The sequence below is a fragment of the Anguilla rostrata genome, chromosome 13 (genome assembly GCF_018555375.3).
Source record: "Anguilla rostrata isolate EN2019 chromosome 13, ASM1855537v3, whole genome shotgun sequence".
Lineage (NCBI taxonomy): Eukaryota > Metazoa > Chordata > Actinopteri > Anguilliformes > Anguillidae > Anguilla > Anguilla rostrata.
Window position 1 is genome coordinate 20,475,301 of NC_057945.1, and position 22,626 is coordinate 20,497,926.

At 41.2% G+C, this 22,626-nt stretch overlaps 2 protein-coding genes across 6 annotated transcripts in view; one reads left to right on the forward strand and one right to left on the reverse strand.

Moving 5' to 3' along the window:
• LOC135237127 (myosin heavy chain, fast skeletal muscle-like) overlaps positions 1-2,762 on the forward strand; it is a 31,169-nt gene extending 28,407 nt beyond the window's left edge. For both annotated transcript variants that reach the window (XM_064303900.1, XM_064303901.1), the window contains exons 35-40: positions 416-541; positions 814-984; positions 1,177-1,281; positions 1,364-1,459; positions 2,146-2,277; positions 2,632-2,762. In XM_064303900.1, coding sequence (XP_064159970.1) covers positions 416-541; positions 814-984; positions 1,177-1,281; positions 1,364-1,459; positions 2,146-2,277; positions 2,632-2,652 — 651 coding nt within the window. In that variant the 3' untranslated portion in view covers positions 2,653-2,762. The remainder of the gene's footprint in view (positions 1-415; positions 542-813; positions 985-1,176; positions 1,282-1,363; positions 1,460-2,145; positions 2,278-2,631) is intronic.
• A 535-nt stretch (positions 2,763-3,297) lies between these two features.
• LOC135237128 (voltage-dependent calcium channel subunit alpha-2/delta-2-like) overlaps positions 3,298-22,626 on the reverse strand; it is a 36,540-nt gene continuing 17,211 nt past the window's right edge. For 2 of the 4 annotated variants that reach the window (XM_064303902.1, XM_064303904.1), the window contains exons 14-38: positions 21,820-21,869; positions 21,357-21,446; positions 21,036-21,101; positions 20,199-20,273; positions 19,519-19,593; positions 19,014-19,085; positions 18,502-18,573; positions 18,268-18,329; positions 17,525-17,601; positions 17,121-17,181; positions 16,528-16,625; positions 16,272-16,362; positions 15,854-15,916; positions 15,584-15,687; positions 15,367-15,465; positions 14,279-14,370; positions 13,956-14,003; positions 13,455-13,526; positions 12,729-12,881; positions 12,452-12,504; positions 10,712-10,767; positions 10,241-10,364; positions 9,851-9,960; positions 9,288-9,370; positions 3,298-8,533 (exon numbers count right to left, since the gene is read on the reverse strand). In XM_064303902.1, coding sequence (XP_064159972.1) covers positions 8,402-8,533; positions 9,288-9,370; positions 9,851-9,960; positions 10,241-10,364; positions 10,712-10,767; positions 12,452-12,504; positions 12,729-12,881; positions 13,455-13,526; positions 13,956-14,003; positions 14,279-14,370; positions 15,367-15,465; positions 15,584-15,687; positions 15,854-15,916; positions 16,272-16,362; positions 16,528-16,625; positions 17,121-17,181; positions 17,525-17,601; positions 18,268-18,329; positions 18,502-18,573; positions 19,014-19,085; positions 19,519-19,593; positions 20,199-20,273; positions 21,036-21,101; positions 21,357-21,446; positions 21,820-21,869 — 2,078 coding nt within the window. In that variant the 3' untranslated portion in view covers positions 3,298-8,401. The remainder of the gene's footprint in view (positions 8,534-9,287; positions 9,371-9,850; positions 9,961-10,240; positions 10,365-10,711; positions 10,768-12,451; positions 12,505-12,728; positions 12,882-13,454; positions 13,527-13,955; positions 14,004-14,278; positions 14,371-15,366; positions 15,466-15,583; positions 15,688-15,853; positions 15,917-16,271; positions 16,363-16,527; positions 16,626-17,120; positions 17,182-17,524; positions 17,602-18,267; positions 18,330-18,501; positions 18,574-19,013; positions 19,086-19,518; positions 19,594-20,198; positions 20,274-21,035; positions 21,102-21,356; positions 21,447-21,819; positions 21,870-22,626) is intronic. The other 2 variants (XR_010324756.1, XM_064303903.1) reach the window with 2 other exon arrangements.

A 22,626-nucleotide genomic window follows, 5' to 3' on the forward strand; every position in this document is an offset into this window, starting at 1 on the left:
AATGAATGAATGAATCATTGCATTTATATAGCACTTTTCCGAAAAGTGCTTTACAGTGATGAGTGGGAACTCCCCTCACCCGCGACCAATGTGTGGCCCCCACCTGGGTGATGCACGGCAGCCATTTTGCGCCAGAACGCTCACCACACATTAGCTAAGGTGGAGAGGGAGAGAACATTTTTTAGCCAATTAAATCAGGGGATGTTTAGGTGGCAAGTTGGAAAGAGCCAGATTGGGAATTTAGCCAGGACACCGGGGAACCCCCTACTCTTTGCGACAAGTGTCATGGGATCTTTAATGACCACAGTGAGTCAGGACCTCGGTTTAACATCTCATATGAAAGACATGGTACAAATATACTGGGTGAATTACATCACATCCACATGCCAACCTCAAAATATCCAATTTTGTTCAGAATACCAGCCTTATCAACACCAAGAAGAAGCTGGAAACTGACCTTGTTCAGATTCAAGGTGAAGTGGACGACACCATCCAGGAAGCAAGAAATGCTGAGGAGAAAGCCAAGAAAGCCATCACAGATGTGAGTTATACTCATATCAGTTTACATGAATTATATTCATCTATTCACAATTTTTAGCAACAACCAAGACATATTAGAAAAGTATAATTTAAATTACTTAGCATTCCAGCAATTAAACAAGCCTACTCCCTGAGACTTGTGTTTCACCTTTTGTATTTCTTACAAAGCTACTAAGCTGCAAATCAGTTAAAAGTTCACTCAAGTCAATGAGTGAAATGATTCTTTTCATTAGTTTTTGTTTGATTTTTAACCTGGCTGTATGAAAACTGCAGGCTGCCTTGATGGCAGAAGAGCTGAAGAAGGAGCAGGACACCAGCGCTCATCTGGAGAGGATGAAGAAGAACCTGGAGGTTACAGTCAAGGACCTGCAGCACCGTCTGGATGAGGCTGAGAGTCTGGCCATGAAGGGCGGAAAGAAACAGCTCCAGAAACTGGAAGCAAGGGTAATTCATTGGTTGGGAACATACTCTATTGCTTTAAGGAACATTTTGATAAACACACCCTAGAACATTGCAACAGGCACATTCAGATAGCAAATGAAACATTGGCATAAAAAGGATGCTAGTTAAAAGTAACAGGAAGCACTAGAATCTTATGTCTTCCAGCATTAATTTAAAATGTATTTTATATTCAAGGTGCGTGAACTGGAAGGTGAAGTTGAAGCTGAACAAAAACGTGGAGCCGATGCGGTCAAAGGTGTCCGTAAATATGAGAGGAAAGTCAAGGAGCTCACCTACCAGGTAAGGTTTTATACATCTTTACCAAAACAGTGGACAACAGGCATGCATGCTACCTTTTCTGAATCTCCTTTACCCTCTGCAGACTGAGGAGGACAAGAAGAATGTCACCAGACTGCAGGACCTGGTGGACAAGCTGCAGCTGAAAGTGAAGGCCTACAAGAGGCAGGCTGAGGAAGCTGTAAGTACAATATTCACTAAAAAGATTCACATGGGCAAAGTGGATAACTTAAATCAAAGAGAAAACAACAATACCATCAATTTTGAGGATGGGTGATTGGAGCCAGTTATTAATTTCATTTCATCTCATGAAATGCACATTAAGTTTTTCATGTGCATTTCATGGGATGAAATGAATTTATTTATTGCCCCATGGGGTAATTTGTCCCTTCGGAGCAGTGGGCAGCCACTGCGCAGTGCCCGGGGACCAGCACCAGTTCTGAAGCCAGTGCCTTAGTCAAGGGCAATGGCAGGCATATACCTAACCTGGCATGCATGTCTTTTGGTGAAATGCACCATCAACTTCAACATTGATGGTGCTCTTGAAAAAACTGCTATGAATAAAATCCATTATGTCTTTCCTACTCAAAGAATACTTAATAATATGCGGTTTCTACTTGAATACATATTTTTTTGAGTCGGAAAAAAGTAATGGACTGTATGTATTGTTAAATTTTAACTTAAAGTGATAATTCACTTACTGTAATTTTTTAATATATAAAATTGCCTTCACAATTCCTTTAAATATCACAAGTGTGCTGTTCATTAATTATAATAGTAATAGTTGCTTAATTCGAGGACCTTAATATTTGTTAACTACTGTTTAGCATAGTAGCATAACTGCTCACATGTCTGCTTTACTCACAGGAGGAACAAGCCAACACTCACCTGTCCAGGTACAGGAAGGTGCAGCATGAGATGGAGGAAGCTCAGGAGCGTGCCGACATCGCTGAGTCCCAGGTCAACAAGCTGAGAGCCAAGACCCGTGATGCTAACAAGGTACTTTCCACTGAAAACTATTAATATCATTTTCAGAAATTCAATGGAATTAATTTCTAAGAGCATCTTGAGAAACTGAATTAAAAATGGTTGCGTGTACATTACTAACTAACTAACTCATGAGAAACAATTCATTTCAAACACAAAAGCAGTTGTAGCAATTTACAATGCACATTATGGAGGATAATACATTTTACAGTAAATACTTTACAGTGTATTTTAGGTAGGGAAGTAGGGAAATTCAAAATCACCAGTTAAATAGGCATTCAAAATTCAGGGATAAAAGATGTGAAACAAAAAGCACACTGCAGAAAATGAGAATGTTTTCTAAATTTACTTTTCATTTATTTGAAGGGAACGGAAGTTGCAGAATAAAGGATGAAACCCAGATGAGACGCAGTAGCAAGCACTCATACAATATGAAGTTCTTGTGAAATGTTCTCACGTAAGCTGTCAGTCAATAAATGTTGCTCAACAAATCATGACCTTGACTTTTTTCATTTATTTTTCTTTGTGATAATGTAACAAAAGTATATCATAATGTGCACCATACAGCTTAAGGGACTGTTAACTTTCTGGGGCTTTTTGATATTATTCCAGTTTAAGTGCATATATTCAATTGGCCCAGACAATTTGTAAAAATACTCCGGTGCATTGCAGCTACATTGCCTTGATCGGGGAGTAAACCAGCTCCAGAGCTCCAGAAGAATGGTTTTAAGTGTGTAGATGCCACATTTGAACTGTTGTCACTTGATCATAGTACACATTAAAGCCAGAGAAACCACACAAATAAATTCCTGCTTCTCTGGATGATGCCACAACCAATTATGCCATACCTTGTGAGGGTGTCAGCCACTGTCAAGACAGTTAAGATTCAGTTCTCAACAACAGGGTGCAACACCACTGGAACCTAGCGTATTTATAGGACAGACCACACCACAGACCTATATTCTGCAAATCAGTGAGAAAGAACATCAATGTAATCAGGTGTTTTATACAATAATGCACAATACGCCCCACAAAATATGAATACTGTTTAATAATACATTCTCAATAATAAACTGTTTGAAAAGTGACAAACACAAAATTTACAAAGTGACTTTCCTTTTTGTGCCATCTGCAAAGAAAGGAGCTGGAACAATATAAACAATCTACCGCTGAAAAACAACTCATTCAAATGTTTACTGGTAGCATTTTTTAGAAATGTTTAGGACCCAAAAGTTTATCATTTCAATCTTGCTTTTCGTTATCTTATTCTTTCACACACGTTTTATACAAACATGGAATTTCCACAGAAGCTTAAGCCATTGCACAGCTGGCTAAAATGTTCTTTTTCACTTTCAGACAAAATGTTGCACACAGAATCTACCATTAAGGGCCAATCCCTGCAGTAGGAGCTAGTGATTGCTGATTTCTTGTATATTCTTGTCTGATGTATTCAATGATGGAACACTGCCTTCACACACTTGCCTCTAAGAACACAACTTGGCACAAGCAGCACAGAGTGCAGAAGCATGATGGGTAATTTAAGAAACTTCCATAGAGACATTTGCTGTTTGCAGCAGAGACTAGACTGACTGCCTCACAGATATCCTGAGGGGATATCTCTACCACAGGACCCCACCAGTTTGATTTTTTTTCTTCTTTCTTTATTTATTTAATTGGTTAACATACACACTACACAGGAAATCCCACAGTGCACTACAACCAGATGGTTTCAGTGGGATGGAGTGTCTACATGGCTCTACTGGAATACCCATAAGTCCATGCATACCAAAAGCAAAAGTTGATCTTTTTCTTTCTGTAAGAGAACCTAAATGTCATCCTGGGCCTTGGATTGCAGCCCAGTAAAAGCTGTATGGGCCATAACCATAAATTTATTTAGAATTTCAACTATAATCTGCCTACATATAATGACACATTTCACTCAAAAAAATATTTATATTAAATGAATAAAGTTATATTAAAGAATAAAGCAAGCTATGGTGGGGTCTGAAAATGAAATTTGCTGTGTGAGTCCAATGTACACATTACCACCTCATTACAATAATGAAATCATCTTTACGCCTCCATCACTTGAGTCTTTGCATGCTCATATCTCAATCTCATATCTGCAAATATCTTTGCACTACCAGTGCACAGATATTTGCAGGGCTGATGCTACATGATGCTGCAGCATTAAAATGCAGCTTGTGGATTTATAAATTCATACAGTACTATTATAATTAATTGCTAACAAAAAATGCAGCTTAGCTGAACTTTATGGACTGAGCCACAATTGGCCCGTGGAACCTCAGATTTAAACAGTGAGAAAATGGACCATGAAATTCTTTGGAACAATGACAAGCTCAAACTAGCTGCTGAAGGATTAATGTATGTCCAACCAAACAGGTTCCTTTGGAATTAACCCTTTATCTCATTGAAGCCATGGCCAAAAATGTCCATCTTTCTGGGTCCATCAATTACTACAATTACATTACAAACTTCAGTATAAATGTCCCACAATGTCAAAATGGCTTGGCAATGAGTGTTGCCTTCCTAGCAACAGGTCCACAGATGACATTTGTGCTGTCGACGAAAAAAAAAAATGTCTTCTAACACGGCTGCCACTCCCAGCAATGCAGTTCTTTCACAAACAGCTGGTTTTCTGCTCAAACATATAAGTTGGGAGGGCAAGTGGTGGGAGGGCAGGGGGTGTTCTGTGATGTGTGGGATGGAAGTTAGCCACAGAGGTCAGACTCTCACCACATAGGCTTGGGGGCATGTTGTGTACATGGTGTCAGTTCATCATTCCTTTTTCAGGCACACGCAAGCACTTGGCTCTTTTCAAAGGGTCCAGTCGGAAACTGAGAAGAAGGAATGAGCAGCAGTTAACTCTTTGCTTGGCTAAGCCTTTCACTGGGGCTATTCATGACTTTACATCATTTTGGCATTATTAAAATTCTGCAACCCCACCCAAGCCCTTCCTCTGCCTTCCTGGAGGGCCACAGTCCAACAGCCCATCAACGTGTGCATCTATGTTTACAACATTTTTAGGAGCAGAGAGAAGGGTTGAGCTGAAGCTTAATTATATAACAGACTTTATGCGGTGATAAAATCTGATACCTCGTGGCCTTCTGGGGTCAGAGCTGAGGGGACCAGCTGAAGTCCATACATAGACCGGCGGTTTTACTGGAGCGCTCAGTGATAAGAGCCAAACTCGCAGATGCAAATCCACAATGCAGAGGTGAGAAGCCCAGTCTATGCAGCCAGTACTCACAAAGCCAGCATCCCTCAACAACACTAGTGAACTACAGTAGGCCTATTTGAGGGAGCTAAATTAGGTAGACAGTTGAGTTGTTCCAAATACAGTAGAACCTCAGAGTCAGACCAACCAGCCAACCGAACAGGGTATGAACCCAGGTGTAGCATAAGAAATGACACCTTTTCAAGCTCCTTATTGTACGCAGATACTCTTTGCTTTTATCACTGATGTTATGAAATCAGAAAGTTTCACACTCAATTTCCTCCTTGCTGTGTTTCATTGACCAATGTTTCAGCAAAAGATGCCTTTGTCAGGATGATTACCAGTGAGCAAGCACAGCCCTTATATAGGACTAATTGGAGACAGGTGAGACAAAACCATGTGACACGACAACACACACAGATATATATATATTCTTCACTGATACATAATCATACTTGTAAAATATGTTCTTTGTTGATACGCTTCAATATCTAGGCCTATTTATAGTTAATTGTACACAATGCATAATTATTTTTATTTTACATGTACAATGTTTATTAAGAGATTATATTATCTTGTTTTGTACATACGAGAGATCTGTTGTATACAGGTATATTTCTTTAAATGTTGAATTGTTTTCGTGTCACAAGACATTCAACACCTTTGCCAAAATGTTGGTCAGTAAAACACAGCAAGGAGGAACTTGAGTGCACAACTTTAATTTCTTAATATTAATGATAGTCTGTTAGTCTGTCCCTCTCTAACTTTTGAGTTTTGTGTATCTATCTATCACTGATGCAAAAGTGAGCATTGAACAGAAGTCATTAAATGCAGTCACCTTCCTCTCATTAAAAAAATGGAAATACACCACTCCCTCCTTAAGTGCATGTTCAATTAATATAAAATTAATGAATTGGAAGAAAACTTCTGAGGGAGTGGCATTGTGAAACTAATACCATGTGTTTTTCATATACAACAAAACATGTTAAACCTGTTTTGCAAAATACAGATAAAATTTATAGTAATAAAAGTAGAGTATGTTTAAAAATTAAGCTAAGAGGTGTGCAAGCAACCATTCCAATAAACAAGTAATAACATTTCAAAGTTCTGAACAACCCCCATTCCCGGAGGGTTCTAATCTCTGTGGTTCTACAGTATACATCTGTGTGTATGTTGTATGACACACACACATACACGCACACACTCGCATGCACGCACACACAAACACACTTAAAACAATATTTTACAACCATTCCATTTAAAATATGAAGTACAATAAAAACATTTTCCATGTAACCATTCATTTAACCGTAAGCCATATTTTTGTAACGTGCCAAAGTTTGCACAAGCTGCATTCCCTCCTGAGCAAACAAAAACAACGCTGACCAATTTGAAATTAACCAGCAGCCCCCATTCATATTTTCATAAAAACAAAAGATAATTACATGGTTGGAACATGTGATCTTCAGCAAAGGCAAAAGTGGGTTCTCCAACAACAATTTCCATACAACAGGCATATTTGCAATTAACATTATTTTTCATAAGGCCAATTATAGGTTGGAAAGCACTGGGATATTAATTCATAGACAGTAGTACCTCAGAACCTCTCTGAACAGCTCTTCAGGAGCCATAGGTCAGAACTACAGATAACTCACATAAAAGAATCCAGAACACCAGGATGGTGTTTGGCGTGTGTTAAAGAGACAAAACAGCTGCACTGTGGAGATGGATCTCTGCTGAGCGTTGTGTGCATTTGCACTGGAATGCAAAAGGCTCAGAAGTATATGACCCAGATTACATTAAATGACATATAACCCATTATATATTTCTGCTATTATATGCAATGTCATTTATGTCTCAGCTGTCTGTGTGCTTGTCTGTTGTGTGCTACAGCTATGATTGTGCTGTTATGTGCAACTGCATTTTACCTAGCAGAGACTACAGATTAAAACTACCTGGCACTCGTATACAGACACAACTGTGGCAAGCTTGATTAATGTGTCTGAAATTAATGTAATATATTAACAAAAATGTTTTGTTGCCAGCCACTGTAGCTATGCCAGCTGGTTATTCAAATTCAAATTATGTATATCGGAACATGTTTGTTAAAAATATATATATTCTTGAATTTATAACAATGCATCGTAACTGCAAATGGCTGCATGTCAATTCTAACATCCAGAAACATCCGGCCAGTTAAAACAGGTTAAAACACAGTCATGCCACAGTAACACAACGATGACTGCCAGTTGAACTATCTCTGTTGACAGTTGTACAAAGTGAACAATTTTAAGCAAACGGTCCCCTGAACGCGGAAATGGCAGTTACCAAGTATTGCACCTTTTGAACGCACCCCTGGGTGCGATGCTACCGTATTTTGTTAGATATTTTAATTTGAGACTGAACTCATCTGAACACATTTAACTTCTCTCTTCCCCAAATTAAGTCTAGCAATGAAATTAAATTAAATGTCTCTCAAGTTGGCAGGAAGTATTCCTTAGCAAGTAAATGAATGTTTGTAGTCTGTACAATTTTACAATTTCCCTTTTGAAAATGACAGCCTAACAAAGGACAGTAGATTGTGTCTGCTCTGTCTGTCTGAGGCCCTGTCTCATGTGTCAGCAGGTGTTCCGGATTAGTACGGAAAAAGCGAATGCCAGGCCTCTGAGGCCAGCTGTCCCTGGATCCTTCAGCACGGAGGCCCAGGGTGAGGCCCAGACAGGGAGAGAGAAAATGAAGGAGGGGGGGAGGGAAGGAGGGAGAGAAAGATACTGCGGGTCCCTCATAAAAGCAGAGAGGCAGAGAAATTTGAAAAAGAACGGGAAGACTGTATTGCGGAAAGGCCAAGAGAGAAAAAGAGAGAGGAGGGAAGGGAGGGAGAAAGAAGGACTGCTAGTATTAGTGTGTGCCAGATAGGGACAGAGCCAGCGGACAATCATCTGTCATGTGCAGGAGGAGCAGTTGGAGACAGAACAGGAGCCCAAACATTGGGCGGAAAGAGTGGCCCCGCCCACACTCAGACGTGTTCTCCTACAGAGGAGAGAGAGGGAGGAGAAGAACAGTGAGAAACAAGAGAGTGTAGTACTTTGCAGCAGTAGCACAGATAGAGATGGCTTGGGGCCACCCAGTGGCCAAAAGTTGTAAGTGTCACACAGCCAGTCATGAGGTAAATTCACTTATTCATGACCTTACAGTACTGACCAGGCTGACACTAATAAACCAACAGTCAGGAACTTCTGATGCATCATGAGCTCACGTAAGTAGGGCAAGACAACATAACTTATGCAGTACACTTTAAAGGAGTCCATTTGTACTTCTGAAAACATACCTGGCAACACTGGCAACTGGTAGCTAGCTACAGTAGGTATAACAGCAATTGCTGGTTAATTATCTTACTAATGCTTGAATATACAAAGGAGTATTCTTCCTTTCAATGGGATCATATCAGGTGGTGAGTTCATCTGTGACTGATATGCTTCAGGCATTTCAATACAAAACCAAAAACAATTTACATGCTTACGGACTTAAATTTTCCACCTTTTAAAGCGGATTATATTATCCCCGAGTCAGTGTAGAGAAAATAAGCATGGGTGTTTTACTGTATTCTGTGGTTTCATAACTCACTGTTTAAAAGCTATATCTCTTGTGATGACACTAGAGTTCTGCCTCTGTAATAAATGAAACACATCCTCTTCCTAATAATTGCAAATAACAGAACCTTCCTAGAAACACTGGCCCTACATTTCTATACTCGCTGCAGTCTGTGTGCACTGCTGTTTCTTACCCTGATGTTGTAGTCGAAGCAGGTAGATGGGCCTTTGCGATATCGTGCAGAGTTCAGCAGCTCGCAGGGGTTTTCTTCCTGGACTGGAAGGCCAGGTTAAGGCTTCACATACAGACTTCTCTTTCACAGCTGGTAGCATAGGGAGGACGTTGCCTTAGCGGGAGTGCCATAGGGATTTTGGCGCTTACTCTAACCACACATTCTACAGATTTTCTAAAAATTTTCTCTGTAGAGAGTGCGCACTCACTGATCTGACCATTTACCACAATCAGGTTCAAGAGACAAAGACACAGCAACTGGGAATATGACTGTAACCACTTCTATCTCTATATATGCACCAATAAGCTCTAACCAATCCAGATTCCAAAGGCCTAACTAAGCAGCGAGTGAGGCTGATGGTTTGCCTGAAAGGACAGCGCACTGGCTCTGGGGGAATGAGGCTTAGGGGGAAGTCAGTGGTGGAGGGCTCAGGGCAGCTTGTGGCTTGAGTTTCATTCAGTGATGGAGGGCATTTTCAAAGGAAACTCATATGTCCTCTTCATACATGAGTTACTGAAGGATACACTCTGTCTTCACTGGTGTCAGTTTCTCCATCTCACAGGAGTTGCAGGGCACCTTCTCTGCCACCACGAACAGTAGGTTTGTGTTCTCAATGCGCTTGGCGTGGAATAGCCTGGGGTGGAGAGATACAGGATTGACTATTCCACACGGATCTCACTCTCCACACTGGCTGCACATTCCACAGGGACTTCACTCTCCACACTGCCTGCACATTCCACAGAGACCTCACTCTCCACGCTGGCTGCACATTCCACAGGGACCTCACTCCCCACACTGGCTGCACATTCCACAGGGACCTCACTCTCCACACTGGCTGCACATTCCACACGGACCTCACTCTCCACACTGAACACAACCTCCCCACAGAATGTACCTGACTGCAATGGAAGTACCTGGAGCAGTTTCCACAGTCCTGCAGCACATTGTAGAAATTGGTGGTGTTGGTGAAGTAGAACTGTGACTGCACGGTTACACAGCTAGAAGCTCTGGAGTCCACCCCTTCACCCTCCACATCACCTGGGAGAACATCATGCAGGTGGGAGAGACACAAATTCAGGAGATGACTAAACATTAAATTTTGACATTTTTAACAATATGCTGAAATTAGGCTCCACTGTTACTGCCAGAGCCAGCCTACAGCTAATTTATCTTTCATGAAATTAAGACATCGTGGATCATAATGCTTATACTTCGCATTTTCAACTCACCTGTAATTACCCAAGTGTGCTTATACCACCTGTAGTGAATGAGGTGTGCTTGGCCAGCCTGATTATACCACCTGTAGTGAACCAGATGTGATAGGCCAGTCTCTTTTTATCACCTGAAGTAAACCAGATGCAGTAGGCCAGTCCGTTAAAACCTACCTGTAGTGAACCAGGCATGGTAGGCCAGTCCATACAGTAACTGTTGAATCAGCGACCTATGAAAAGGAGGGAGATATGGTGTCAGAATTGGGTGGAGGTTGCATATGATGTATCTAAACATACAGTCCCCTCCAAAAGTATTGGAACAGCAAGGCCAATTCCTTGGTTTTTGCAATACACTGAATACATTTGGGGTTGAGATAAAAAGATGAACATGAGACAAGAGTTCAGAATTTCAGCTTTTATTTCCTGGTATTTACACCTAGATGTGTTAAACTACTTAGAACATAGCACCTTTGGTATCAGACCACCCAATTTTTAGGTGAGCAAAAGTATTGGAGCAGAGAGTATTTAAGTAAATGAAAGCAAATAACACTTAATATTTGGTAGCATATCTCTTGCTTGCAATAACTGCATCAAGCCTGCGACCCATTGACATCACCAAACTGTTGCATTCTTCTTTTGTGATGCTTTTCCAGGCTTTTACTGCAGCCTCTTTCAGTTGTTGTTTGTTTCAGGGGGGTTTTCCCTTCAATCTCCTCTTCAGGAGGTGAAATGCATGCTCAATTGGGTTAAGGTCTGGTGATTGACTTGGCCAGTCTAAAACCTTCCACTTTTTCTCCCTAATGAAGTCCTTTGTTGTGTTGGCAGTGTGTTTTGGGTCATTGTCTTGCTGCGTGATGAAGTTCCTCCCAATTAGTTTGGACGCATTTCTCCGTAAGTTGGCAGACAGAATGTTTTTGTAGACTTCTGAATTCATCCTGCTGCTACCATCATGAGTTACATCATCAATAAAGATTAGTGAGTCCACTCCAGAAGCAGCCATGCAAGCCCAAGCCATGACACTTCCTCCACCGTGCTTCACAGATGAGCTCATATGTTTTGGTACATGAGCAGATCCCTTCTTTCTCCACACTTTGGCCTTTCCATCACTTTGGTAGAGGTTAATCTTGGTCTCATCAGTCCATAAAACTTTGTTCCAGAACTTTTGTGGCTCATCTCTGTACTTCTTTGCAAATTGTAATCTTGTCTTTCGATTCTTACTACTACTTGCATCTTGTGGTATAGCCTCTATATTGCTGCTCTCTAAGTCTTCTTCGAACAGTTGATTGAGATACCTTCACCCCTGTCCTGTGGAGATTGTTTGTGATGTCACTGACTGATGTTTTGAGGTTTTTCTTCACAGCTTTCACAATGTTTCTGTCATCAACTGCTGTTGTTTTCCTTGGTCGACCTGTTCAATATCTGTTGCTCAGTACGCCAGCGGTTTCTTTCTTTTTCAGGAGATTCCAAGTTGTCGTACAAGCTATCCCCAATGCTTGTGCAATGGTTCTGATCGATTTCCCCTCTTTTCTAAGCTTGCTTTTCTCCCAAAGACAGCTCTCTGGTCTTCATGTTAGTTTATCTTTTATAACACAAATGCAGTCTTCACAGGCAAAACCCAAGGCTAAAACCAAGAGTAGACATTCAGAACTATTTATTGTTTAACCAATCAATCTAACAGGACACATGTGCAACAAGAAACACCTGTCAGTCACATGTTCCAATACTTTTGCTCACCTAAAAATTGGGTTGTCTGATACAAAAGGTGATATGTTCTAAGTTGTTTAACAAATCTAGATAAAAATACCAGGAAATAAAAGCTGAAATTCGGATCTGTCATCTCATGTACATCTTTTGACCTCAAACTCAATTGTCTTCAGTGTATAGCAAAAACAAAGGAATTGAGGTCTCCCCTACCAGGCTGCTGCAGATGTCCACCAGGCTAGACTGAGCAGGTCTGTGAGGGTGGGCTGCACGTGAGAAACACAGGGAGAGGTTAAATGTGGTTATGAATACTGAACGTGCGTATAGTGACTCATGACTTCATACAAATAATTCAGCTGGAAATGAGAGGGATGTGAGAGCATCAATTTTCATTCATGTCATTCAAAAATTCAGTAATAAAAAATTATAATCCCCCTGACTGGTGACACCGATGCCACTGCTCTGGCACAACAAGTGCACTGCGACTTACCACAAACACACCCCTGGGTGCCCTGCCCGTGTGGCTGCTGGGGGCAGGGTCGCAGACCGACTGGTACTGGAAGGACTGCTGGCGGGCGTAGATGGAGTTATTGAAGAGCGCATGCATCAAAGAAGGGTCCACCTCCCCGAGAAACAGGCCAACCTGGCACAATGAGACAGACAGTGAATCTGAGAGATGCACACCAATGGTGAGACAGGCAGAGAGACAGATGAGAATGAGACAGATACAGATGGAAGCAGTAGAGATGGACAGAAGGAAATGTGAGAAAGTGACACTGACAGACAGACAGACAGACAGACAGACTGACAGACTGACAGACTGACAGAAAGATAGGTAAAGATAGAGTGGGGATGAGATTAAATAAGATTCATGCTAGTTTAAAACAGGGAAATAAGGTTTTATTGGACCATAAAAACCAAAGGGTTTTTCCATTAAACCTTCATCAAAACATCTTGGTAGTAAAGTAGTGTCCAAGTACCGCTTCACTTAGACAGAGTGAGAGACACAGTTACAGGGAGCAGAGATGTATCAACACCGAGCCAGAAGGTCCCATGCCCTTATTCAAGAATGAGTAACACCAAAAAATCATTACCTCTTCAGTTCTAACATTCTGGTGCTAGATAGATCATGTCTTTCAACAGGTTTGTATACACATTGCTCTTGTGTCAGGCTATAAGCACAGTACACTGTAGAAAAGTGCCCACTGATTGTCACCTGTTTCCAATGCTCCTTCTGGTTGGACATCACCAAGAACCCTCCATCATCAATCAGATAACATAGCAGGTCCTGCAGATAAAGGAAGACACTGATTAAATTGGCTCAAATGCAACCACTTACCACACACACCCACTCCCATTTATTATAACCACCACCATACAGCAAATACCCACAAATACACCCCTACAACGTATGCCAAACCATTTATTAAATACGTACCATCCATTGCAAACACACCCGTGTGTACCATATGCACCGCCAATTCACCAAAAGCACCCCCAGACTTATCAAACACACTGCCCATCCCCTCCCCCTCCCCCCACGCTCCCATTGACTGTGAACACTTACATTTGTGCCAATGCAAACAGGATGTTTTGTCTCTGTTAGTATTTACAGATGATCATGAAGGATGGAAGCACTAAATGGACAACCAGAGATATCGCACAGCCAGGAGCACTATGAGGTCTGATGAAACAAAGAGGTGACAGTGAGTCTTACATCACTGTTAACTTCACAGTCCATCTCACAGCTACTGGATGGCCCACACTGTTGGAAACAATGTCACAAACCAGAGTCACTCTAAATTACTGTATATATTGCGCTGTTTAAACAACCCAGTGTCACTCTGAATTACTGTATACACAGCTCTTTTAATAAAGTAGTACCACTCTACATCACGGTTCATGCAGCTTTGTTTAAATTACTCAGTTAACTATGTTTACTCAGTTAACTAAGTGTTTAGCCGTATTTTATGTGTATAGTGTGTGTGTGTCTGTAAGTGCAGGTAGGCTAAATATAGTTTTCCAGCTTGTGTTGGTTACCTTGTGTGAACCCTGTCGACTGTCGGACTGGTTACTGGCCAGGATCTTGAATTTTTCCACCCAGGCCTCCAAGTCCAGTTTCACCCCCACCACTGACAGTCATCATGGAAACACAGAAAAAGCGTGCCCAGGGACAGGAAGCACAGGCGAAGGCAAGACATGGGATTTAGACAGGAAGCAGAGGAAAAGGTATGTAGTTTAGATTCCAGAGATGTCCCATGAGCCCTTAGTAAGTGACCATCCATGCAATATAGCATATCATCAGATATGAATGGATATTAGATGTGAGGGCTCTTGGGGGACCACTGACGCCACGCCACAGACTTGTGGGAGCAGGCATTTTATTTGCATGAAATTACAATCCCATTTAGTGGGTTTTTAAATGGCCCAGTTATTTACATAATATGACATAAGCAAAATTTCTTGATCATGAAAGTCAGATTGAGACCTTAGATTTGCAGGGTTTTTATTGGCCATTTCTACAGCTTTGAGATCTTGAGTAATGATATTTTTTACATATTACACAGCAGAACTGTTTCATATAGAAGCCTAATTGGATACTGACTATGTAGGTTGTTTGTGATTGGATTCTGGTTTTAATGCAGACAACAACCTGCAATCCAAAAACAATCCAAAAACTATTTTAGGCACTGAGATGGCCTTTGTGCTCCATCTCTGGTCTTTTTTCATCTTTTTTGCTTTATTTTAGAGACCAGCTGACAGACTTTGGGGTCATCAGTGCAATGATAAGCATCTGTGCTAGTGTGCAGCGTGCGAACAACTCCGGCTATGTGTAGCGCCCTTTTTTCTCTCTCCTTCCTTCCACATAGAAGGAAGGAGAGAAGGAAGTACCTTTCGTTTTTCATTAACCTGATGTTATGTGTTTCTGTGTTTTTTTCTGTGCATCCATACATTCACATTCTGTCATACAATTTGTAATACATTTCTAGCTTTAATAAATCCTTTTTTTGTTATTCTTTAAACTGGTGTGTCTCCTCTGTTGTTATTTACAACCCATCATAACAGAACTTAGAACTTACATATCTGGGATCTCACACTTATTTTAACCTTTTTGTTTTTAACCATACCTGCAGGTTTGATGGTCTTGCCGCCTATATTGATTTCCACTGCGGTGCTGACCAAGATGCCAATGGTGCCATTCTCCGAGTGCAGCCCATCATCCACAGCTGTAGGCGGCAAGAGGTCAGAGGTCGGTCAGAGGTGTGTGCGTACTTTATTCACGCTCTGCCCTTCCCAAGCTAGTCTAGCAGGGTTGCTGAAATACAACCCCAAGGTTCTACTCACAGTATCTAGGGGGCGCTCTGAAAATGTAGCCCTTGTTGTCCATACTGCGCCGATAGTAATTGGCATTGAAGGGCTCTGGGTCCTCCTTCCATGTTTCAGCAGCACTAACAAACACAATGAGTCACACACACACACAGTTAGAAACAGTACATGCACAAAGGGTACAGAAACATTAACACCATCATGTCTGTAACAATTCCATCTACTTTATTGAAAGCAGAGATTAGAGAGCATCTATATCAAGCGATAATCAAGCACAGATAGACACACCTGTTGGGGTAGACCCGTGTGACACCCCCATCTGTGGCTGCGAACAGCGCCAGGAACCCATACCTGCAGCACAGGTATTATAAGTGTGAGAGGTGTGTCTGCTTTTATGCTAGTGTATTTGTCTATGCGTGTATGCAGGCATGCAAGAGTACATATGAGTATGCATGTTTATGAGTATGTGTGTGTATTTGCATAACCAATGCCTCACATTTATTTCAGTGATTAGCTCTACCTGCAGTTTGATTGGCAAAAAAACTTCAGCCAGCACAGAATAATTTGGGATAAGAGAACTCTATTCACTTTTGGAAATGCAGGTTCCTATGGGGAATTTTTTGGGAAGTGTGTTTCCAGATTCCATGTGTATGTCTGTGTGTATGGTGTGTGTGTGTGTGTCTGTGTTTGTATGTGTTGCACGTACGTATTGAGATCCTTGTTCGTCCACACCCTTGTTGCCAGTTGCCAAATGATATCTGATTCAAGGATAAGACTGTGAAGGAGCCCTTGATTACCTGGAGAAAACACACACACAAACAGATACTGTATATACACAGACAAATTTCACAAAAACTGAAAAATAGACAAGAAGACAATGGCATTGTGGGCTTCAGGCTGTGTTAGTGGGTTGCGTTAGTGGCCTGTGATAGGAAGTTATTCTATCGGGTAAAGCTACTCACAATGCTTGGAGTCTAGTGTGATATCCACCATGAGTGAAAGGAAGTTCTCCAGGAACCGAGTGTTGTTATCAGAAAGTTGCAGCTGGGTGCAGTATTCCCTATGAGGAAACAGATCACATCTTTCCTCCACAACTCCAGCACAGAGTCCACAAACACTGATTCAGGACATGCTGACCAGAATTGAAAATTAGCACCGCCACTGGGAATTCCAATCTCCAGGTAGGTCCCCTTTGGAGTGTCTACCTGATTAACTCATATGAGATGCAGTGATATCCTCCAGCCTGTGTCAGTCATACAGAGTGTCTCACATGGTTAACTCCATGGATCTTAAAAGAACGTGCACGCCAGTTTATATCCACTTCAACTGAGCGAAGCCACAGCACTGGGACAGCCCAGTAGGTCTTGAAGTAGCATTAAGCAACATGCCTGGTGATGAACGCCTTAGCCAAACCAATGGAGAAATCCATGAGTAATAATGGGAGCGATACTGGGAACAGCTTGAGAGTGTTGATGTGGGCCATGAGGACCCTGCATGTGGAAATATGACATAAAGAGAACTAAAGCAGTGTAGCGATAAACAAGCTCTTTCCCACCTGGGGGCCAGAAACACGTGACCTGCGGTCTCAAAGTTGGTTGGCAGCAGGGAATCCAAATCTGCAACAGAGAGGGGAGTGTTACTGTATCGGGGATATTTTAAGGGCTGTAGATAATGGGTTAAGGGCTGGGCTTTGAGTATGACCTACACTTTACACATTGGAGAGAAGGAGTTGAGTATGACCTACACTTTTCTCATGCTGGAGAGAGGTGGGTGATCATGACCTGCACTTTAAACACACGGGAGATAGGTGACTGATTATAACCTACACTTTTCACACAGTTCAGAAAGGTGAGTGATTATGACCAACACTTTGCATTTACTGGAGAGAGGAGTGATTATGGCCAACACTTTTCACACATTGGACAAGGGAGTATACAGCACTTCACAGCATGTACTTACACTGCAGTTGTAGCATTAAATCACTGAGGTTTGCCTGGATGTAATATTCACTGTAAGGAGGGAGTACCAAACCCAGACTGCAAGAGGAGGTGACATCAGCAGGAGATAAAGAAAGAAGCACCAGATTAAAAACTAGAATGAAGAATTTACTCTTTGTTCTTAAATACATTGTAACACATTCCATATAAATTAAGACAATTATTAATCTTTTTCCAATGGGCAGGTTGATTTTAATGTGCAGTGCATGTTAAATGAGTGTACAGAGGGCAAGGGCTACCATTAGCCTCTGTCAATTCTAGCGAAGCCAGCCAGCTCTTTTAGTTCACCTTTTTGTTTATTGTGCTTGTAACTAGGCCACATTTGGAGGAGAGTGCTATTTTGCCTGTTACAGACACAACTTACCCAGGTGCTAGAGAGCAATGAGGGGGACAAAACAACCCTGGACAACCATCCATCCTATGGGGACGAGGCCAAATATGCCCCCAACGCACCCGGACACTAGTCCACAGAATATTCAGGAGGATACAAAACTATACCGGAGTGGTCAGCTCTGGACCAAAACTTGGTGCTCTTTCTTTGCTGCACCAATGAGATGCCACAATTACTTTAAACAGCAGAATCAGCACAGATGAAATCAGCAATGCACAAATATACACACTTTTAAACAGACTTGCACACATTCCCATTTCCCTCTCCCTCACCTCTAACACAAGCCTACTAACCCCTAACTGCACCTTTCTCACCTGTAGTCTGTGCCGTTGATGGGTGCCCAACAGTACGTTCGTACAGCCTGGTCAATGTATCGCTGCATAAAGACAGAAACACCACTGTGACCATCCAGAAATCATTTTCATTTTTTACAAGGGGATTCCATGAATTTTACGGCTGTATTATTGTGCAGATTAAATATTACACTTTAGAGGCTTCTCCCTGCAGTGATGCACAGCAGCCTGCAGGGGGCCCCCAGGGTGACTCACCTCATTGATGGACTTGATCAGGGATTTGATGCTTTCTTGCCCTGACCTTCCATCAATCATCTGTCGTCTGATCTTAGGCACAGAAATAAGGGAGGGAGAATGTTAGCTTTATAGTTACCTAAATATTTAATTTCTTTTATTTTCTTTGATTTGGAGAGGCCAATTGCAAGCTCACCCATTTGCTACTACACATTTTGACCCAATTTTGTAAAGTACAGACTGCATGGCCCTACTCAGTCTACAGTACCCTAGCTAAGCTGCAAACATACATTTGTCGACAGAGAAGAATCACCCAATGAGGTGGTGTATTATTGACATTACAACATGCCTCAGGGTTCTAGGTCACAGCACTGGCAGAGTCAGGATTATATTTCAAATTATGGGCCACAGTGCTGTACCAAGAACCAGTGCTTAAATTGAACACACCACCCAACAGCCTGGACATGCCAGTTCATCTAAAGAGACAATACATAATATATCATATTATGTTGAAGCAATATGGAGGAGCTTACCTCCTGCTTGCTAGCATCTTCTATTTCAGCATCCAGGAAGTCAAGTGTGACAGGCTCCAGAAGATTAATGCTCTGCAGAATAGGGTCATGAATAAAATCTCCAGTCAGGTCAGGAAATGACATGAAAGATGGGAGATCATCATCCCATTTAGAGCACATCATATCCGTTTACACATCTGGGTATCTGCTGAATCTACCTCATGTCACATACCCAGCTCAAAGCTACAAATGCAGCACGCCACCAGGAATCAAACCTTCAAGCTACTGGTTGCAATACCCTGGAGGCCGCAGGTTCAAATTCCTGGCAATCAGTTTTTACCTTTGAGCAAAGTCTAGGAACTATATTACATCACTAAGTACATCCAGTTTTATGAATGGATAGTATGAAAAACAATCTCACCCATACAAACAAATTACGTTTAAACTTACTTACATTGACCAAAATGGTTACAATAAATTCCAGTCACATTTACTGGTGCAAAGTTACTGGTCAAGGGTTTCTCACCTTTGCTTGCAGGTTAGGATGCAGGAGGACATAGCCATTTGGATCAATGGCAAAGACATAGCCATTAGCACCCAGCTATAAGATAAGCAGATACATCTATTAGCATCAAGCAACAGCACTACACTAAAAGAAGTAATTTCTGAGTTTGCACAAATGCTGTTCGCTGGAGCTGAAACCACATTTCATTATCTGATGACCTATCTGGTAATTCTAGCTATGCTAAGCAAACTCGAAAGAAAAACAATAAAAGTTAATGTAGAGATTGTGTAAAGTTGTATTTCTTATACAACTCTTGCAAGGATTACTAGTCTGTGAGAAAGACAGGATTAACGTTTTGATTGACATAAGTTCCATGAAGAGATTTAAAAAATATTTTTTTTTATGTGTTAGCTAGAAAGATGGCTTTCTACAGGCTAACTATAGAAATAGGTTCACATAAAAAGGGGTAACTTAAACAATGGCAGAAGTAAGCTCCCTCGCTAGGCTACCAAGGTAAACACTGTAATATAAATATTGGTGATCGTCAATGAGATCTAACGTTAAAGCATACCATGCGGACATTCTAAATTAAATGGGTAATTAGTATTTTGATTAAGGTAACACTAAAAGGAAGCCAGCATAGCCAGTTACACTAGCTCACAAAGAAACAGCACTGTAGATATGTGATGAGATGTACCTACATTGTACCTTGGTGTCAGCCTCTTGATCTCATCCAGATGAACATCCACTCCCATCACTCCCAGGATCAACTGGTTCTAGTAAGCAAAACACAAAGAACACAAAACACACTCACATACTGTAACCAATAACATACTATTTACCTGCATTACTATTTCAAGATGTAACTACTGATATTTACTGTTAAGACCTCCTAAAGAGCTTAACAGGCCATACATATATGGGCGGAACAGGCAAGCGGGGCAGGTGGGTGGGTGTGGCTGACCAAATATATGTGGTTTAAAATGGCACCCCTTTCATCTGACTTTTGAATATGACAATTAGGAGGGTGGCTGTAAGCTCTATTTAATATAACAGAATACAACAGAACCTATGACGCTTGCTACATGTTTACACAGTAATATGTGTGGATATTTAGTTAGGGTACACCTCACCTAAAGTTGATGATCTCCATTTTTGTACAATCTATTAGAAAGTTCATAACCTAGAATGTTATCTACTCAAGGGTGACATTAATAGAATTATGAATTATTAGCCTACTAATCACGCCTCAACTGGTTGCCTGTTAGAGTGTTTTTATGTGCAGCTAACCTCCATGCCAGAATAAAAAAGGTGCTGCACCTTTATTTCGGATATACTGTACAGCTACATCTAAAGGACATGGGTAAAATATAAATAACCATATTGTACCTATTCTTCTTTCTAAATTTGTCACATAAATAACCTCTGATTGGCTGATCAGATTTGCCTACTATCGGTAATGATTGAAGTGACATGCACAACTTTAGCCAAGCAGCCATAAGCAGGTCTGTTTGACCCACTGATGTCTCCTGTTTTACCTGTGAGTTTCCTTCCACAGTAAGGTTGAAAACCGGCATTGTTCCAGTAACCACCAAGCCCAGTCCCTGTAATGAGTCCAGCATAAGAAATCAGTGTTTAAATCATTTCAACTGAAAATAAGAATGCTTCAATTGGATTCTATAAAGATACTTTCTGCTAGGTTTGGATGGAAACTCCCCTGTCTTGGCACTCATTAACAGACTATCTATAATATATGATTATAGAAAGGTTTTCAGAAGATGACAGCATCTCTCCTCTCTTAAGAATTCTGTTATAGACACAGGAGGTTAGTTGTGGGAGGTTTTTATGGTCGTCCTCACCAAGGCGTCCTGGTAGACGTTGGTCCACTGCACCTGCTTGGCCTTGTTCCCCGCCAGCACCATGGGACGTCCCAGAACATCCAGGTATTCCTGGTCACACGAAGATACAACACAATAGAATGACTCCTAATACACATAGCAATTGCCTCACATTTTTGGATAACTACATCCAGTAGACATTACTCGCTGCTTCCAGGTATATAAAAGAAACAATAAACAATGTGGCGCAGGACTACATGTTGCATGCTGGCCATCAGGCTGAGTGTGAGATGAATGCCAGACCCTTCTCTCACACGCTGGGGGTAAAATGCCTCTGCTTCATTGTTCCCTGGTAAATCTCGGACTGTGATTGTCTGCTATGTGCGGTGGTGATCAAATATGAAGAGCCACAGTGGGTCATGCCTTTCATTGTGTGCAGCGATGGTGGTAATGAAGAGTAATGCGCAGTGAGGGGGTCACTCACCTGGGTGTTGGTTCTGATGGCACAGATGGACCGAATCTCAAAGTAATAGCCTAAAGCAGGAGGAGGGAGAGCAGCGGAGAGAAACTCCTTACACAGGTGAAAATATGTCATTTTACTAGCTTGCTGTACTGTGATGCCTCAAGTCTGAAAGGGTTCCACTTCAACCCAAGCAGACCCATTTTGCCTAAGACTGCCTCTCTGGATTTATGCTCAATTTTGCTGTAGTTTAATGGTCTCTGAAAGGAGCCTCAGCACACCCTCTAACATTTCCATTACACTTGTTCTTAACAATGTGTGACATACATCCTATTTTGTTATTTTTAAAAAAGATCTCAACAGTCTATCGCTTTCCAATGATCAGCAATGCTGGCTATACATTACAGATTTTACTTGTCTGTCCCATATTTTCTCAAAAATAACCAGAGAGGACTTACTCTCCAGACAAGACATACTGTAAAGATGATTTCAGATGATTTTGACAAGGCATGTATTGCTTCACCATGTACATATTTTTTTAAATATGGTGAATGGTGAACATGGCATTAACATTTTTCTTATTTTGCATGCCATCATTTTTTAGTTACCCCAAAAAAACATTTCTACTTTGAACACAATTCAAAGTTGTAGGCTTGCAATTGCATATTACAAATGCAAATTTGCAAATTACAAATACATATTATAAATATTTGATTGATCCTTATTTTTCTATAGTTACAATAGGCTTATATTTCAAATAATTGTCATGTTTACAGTACATCAGAAAACCAAAAACCATCAAATACCGTCATAGCGAAAAATATCACAATA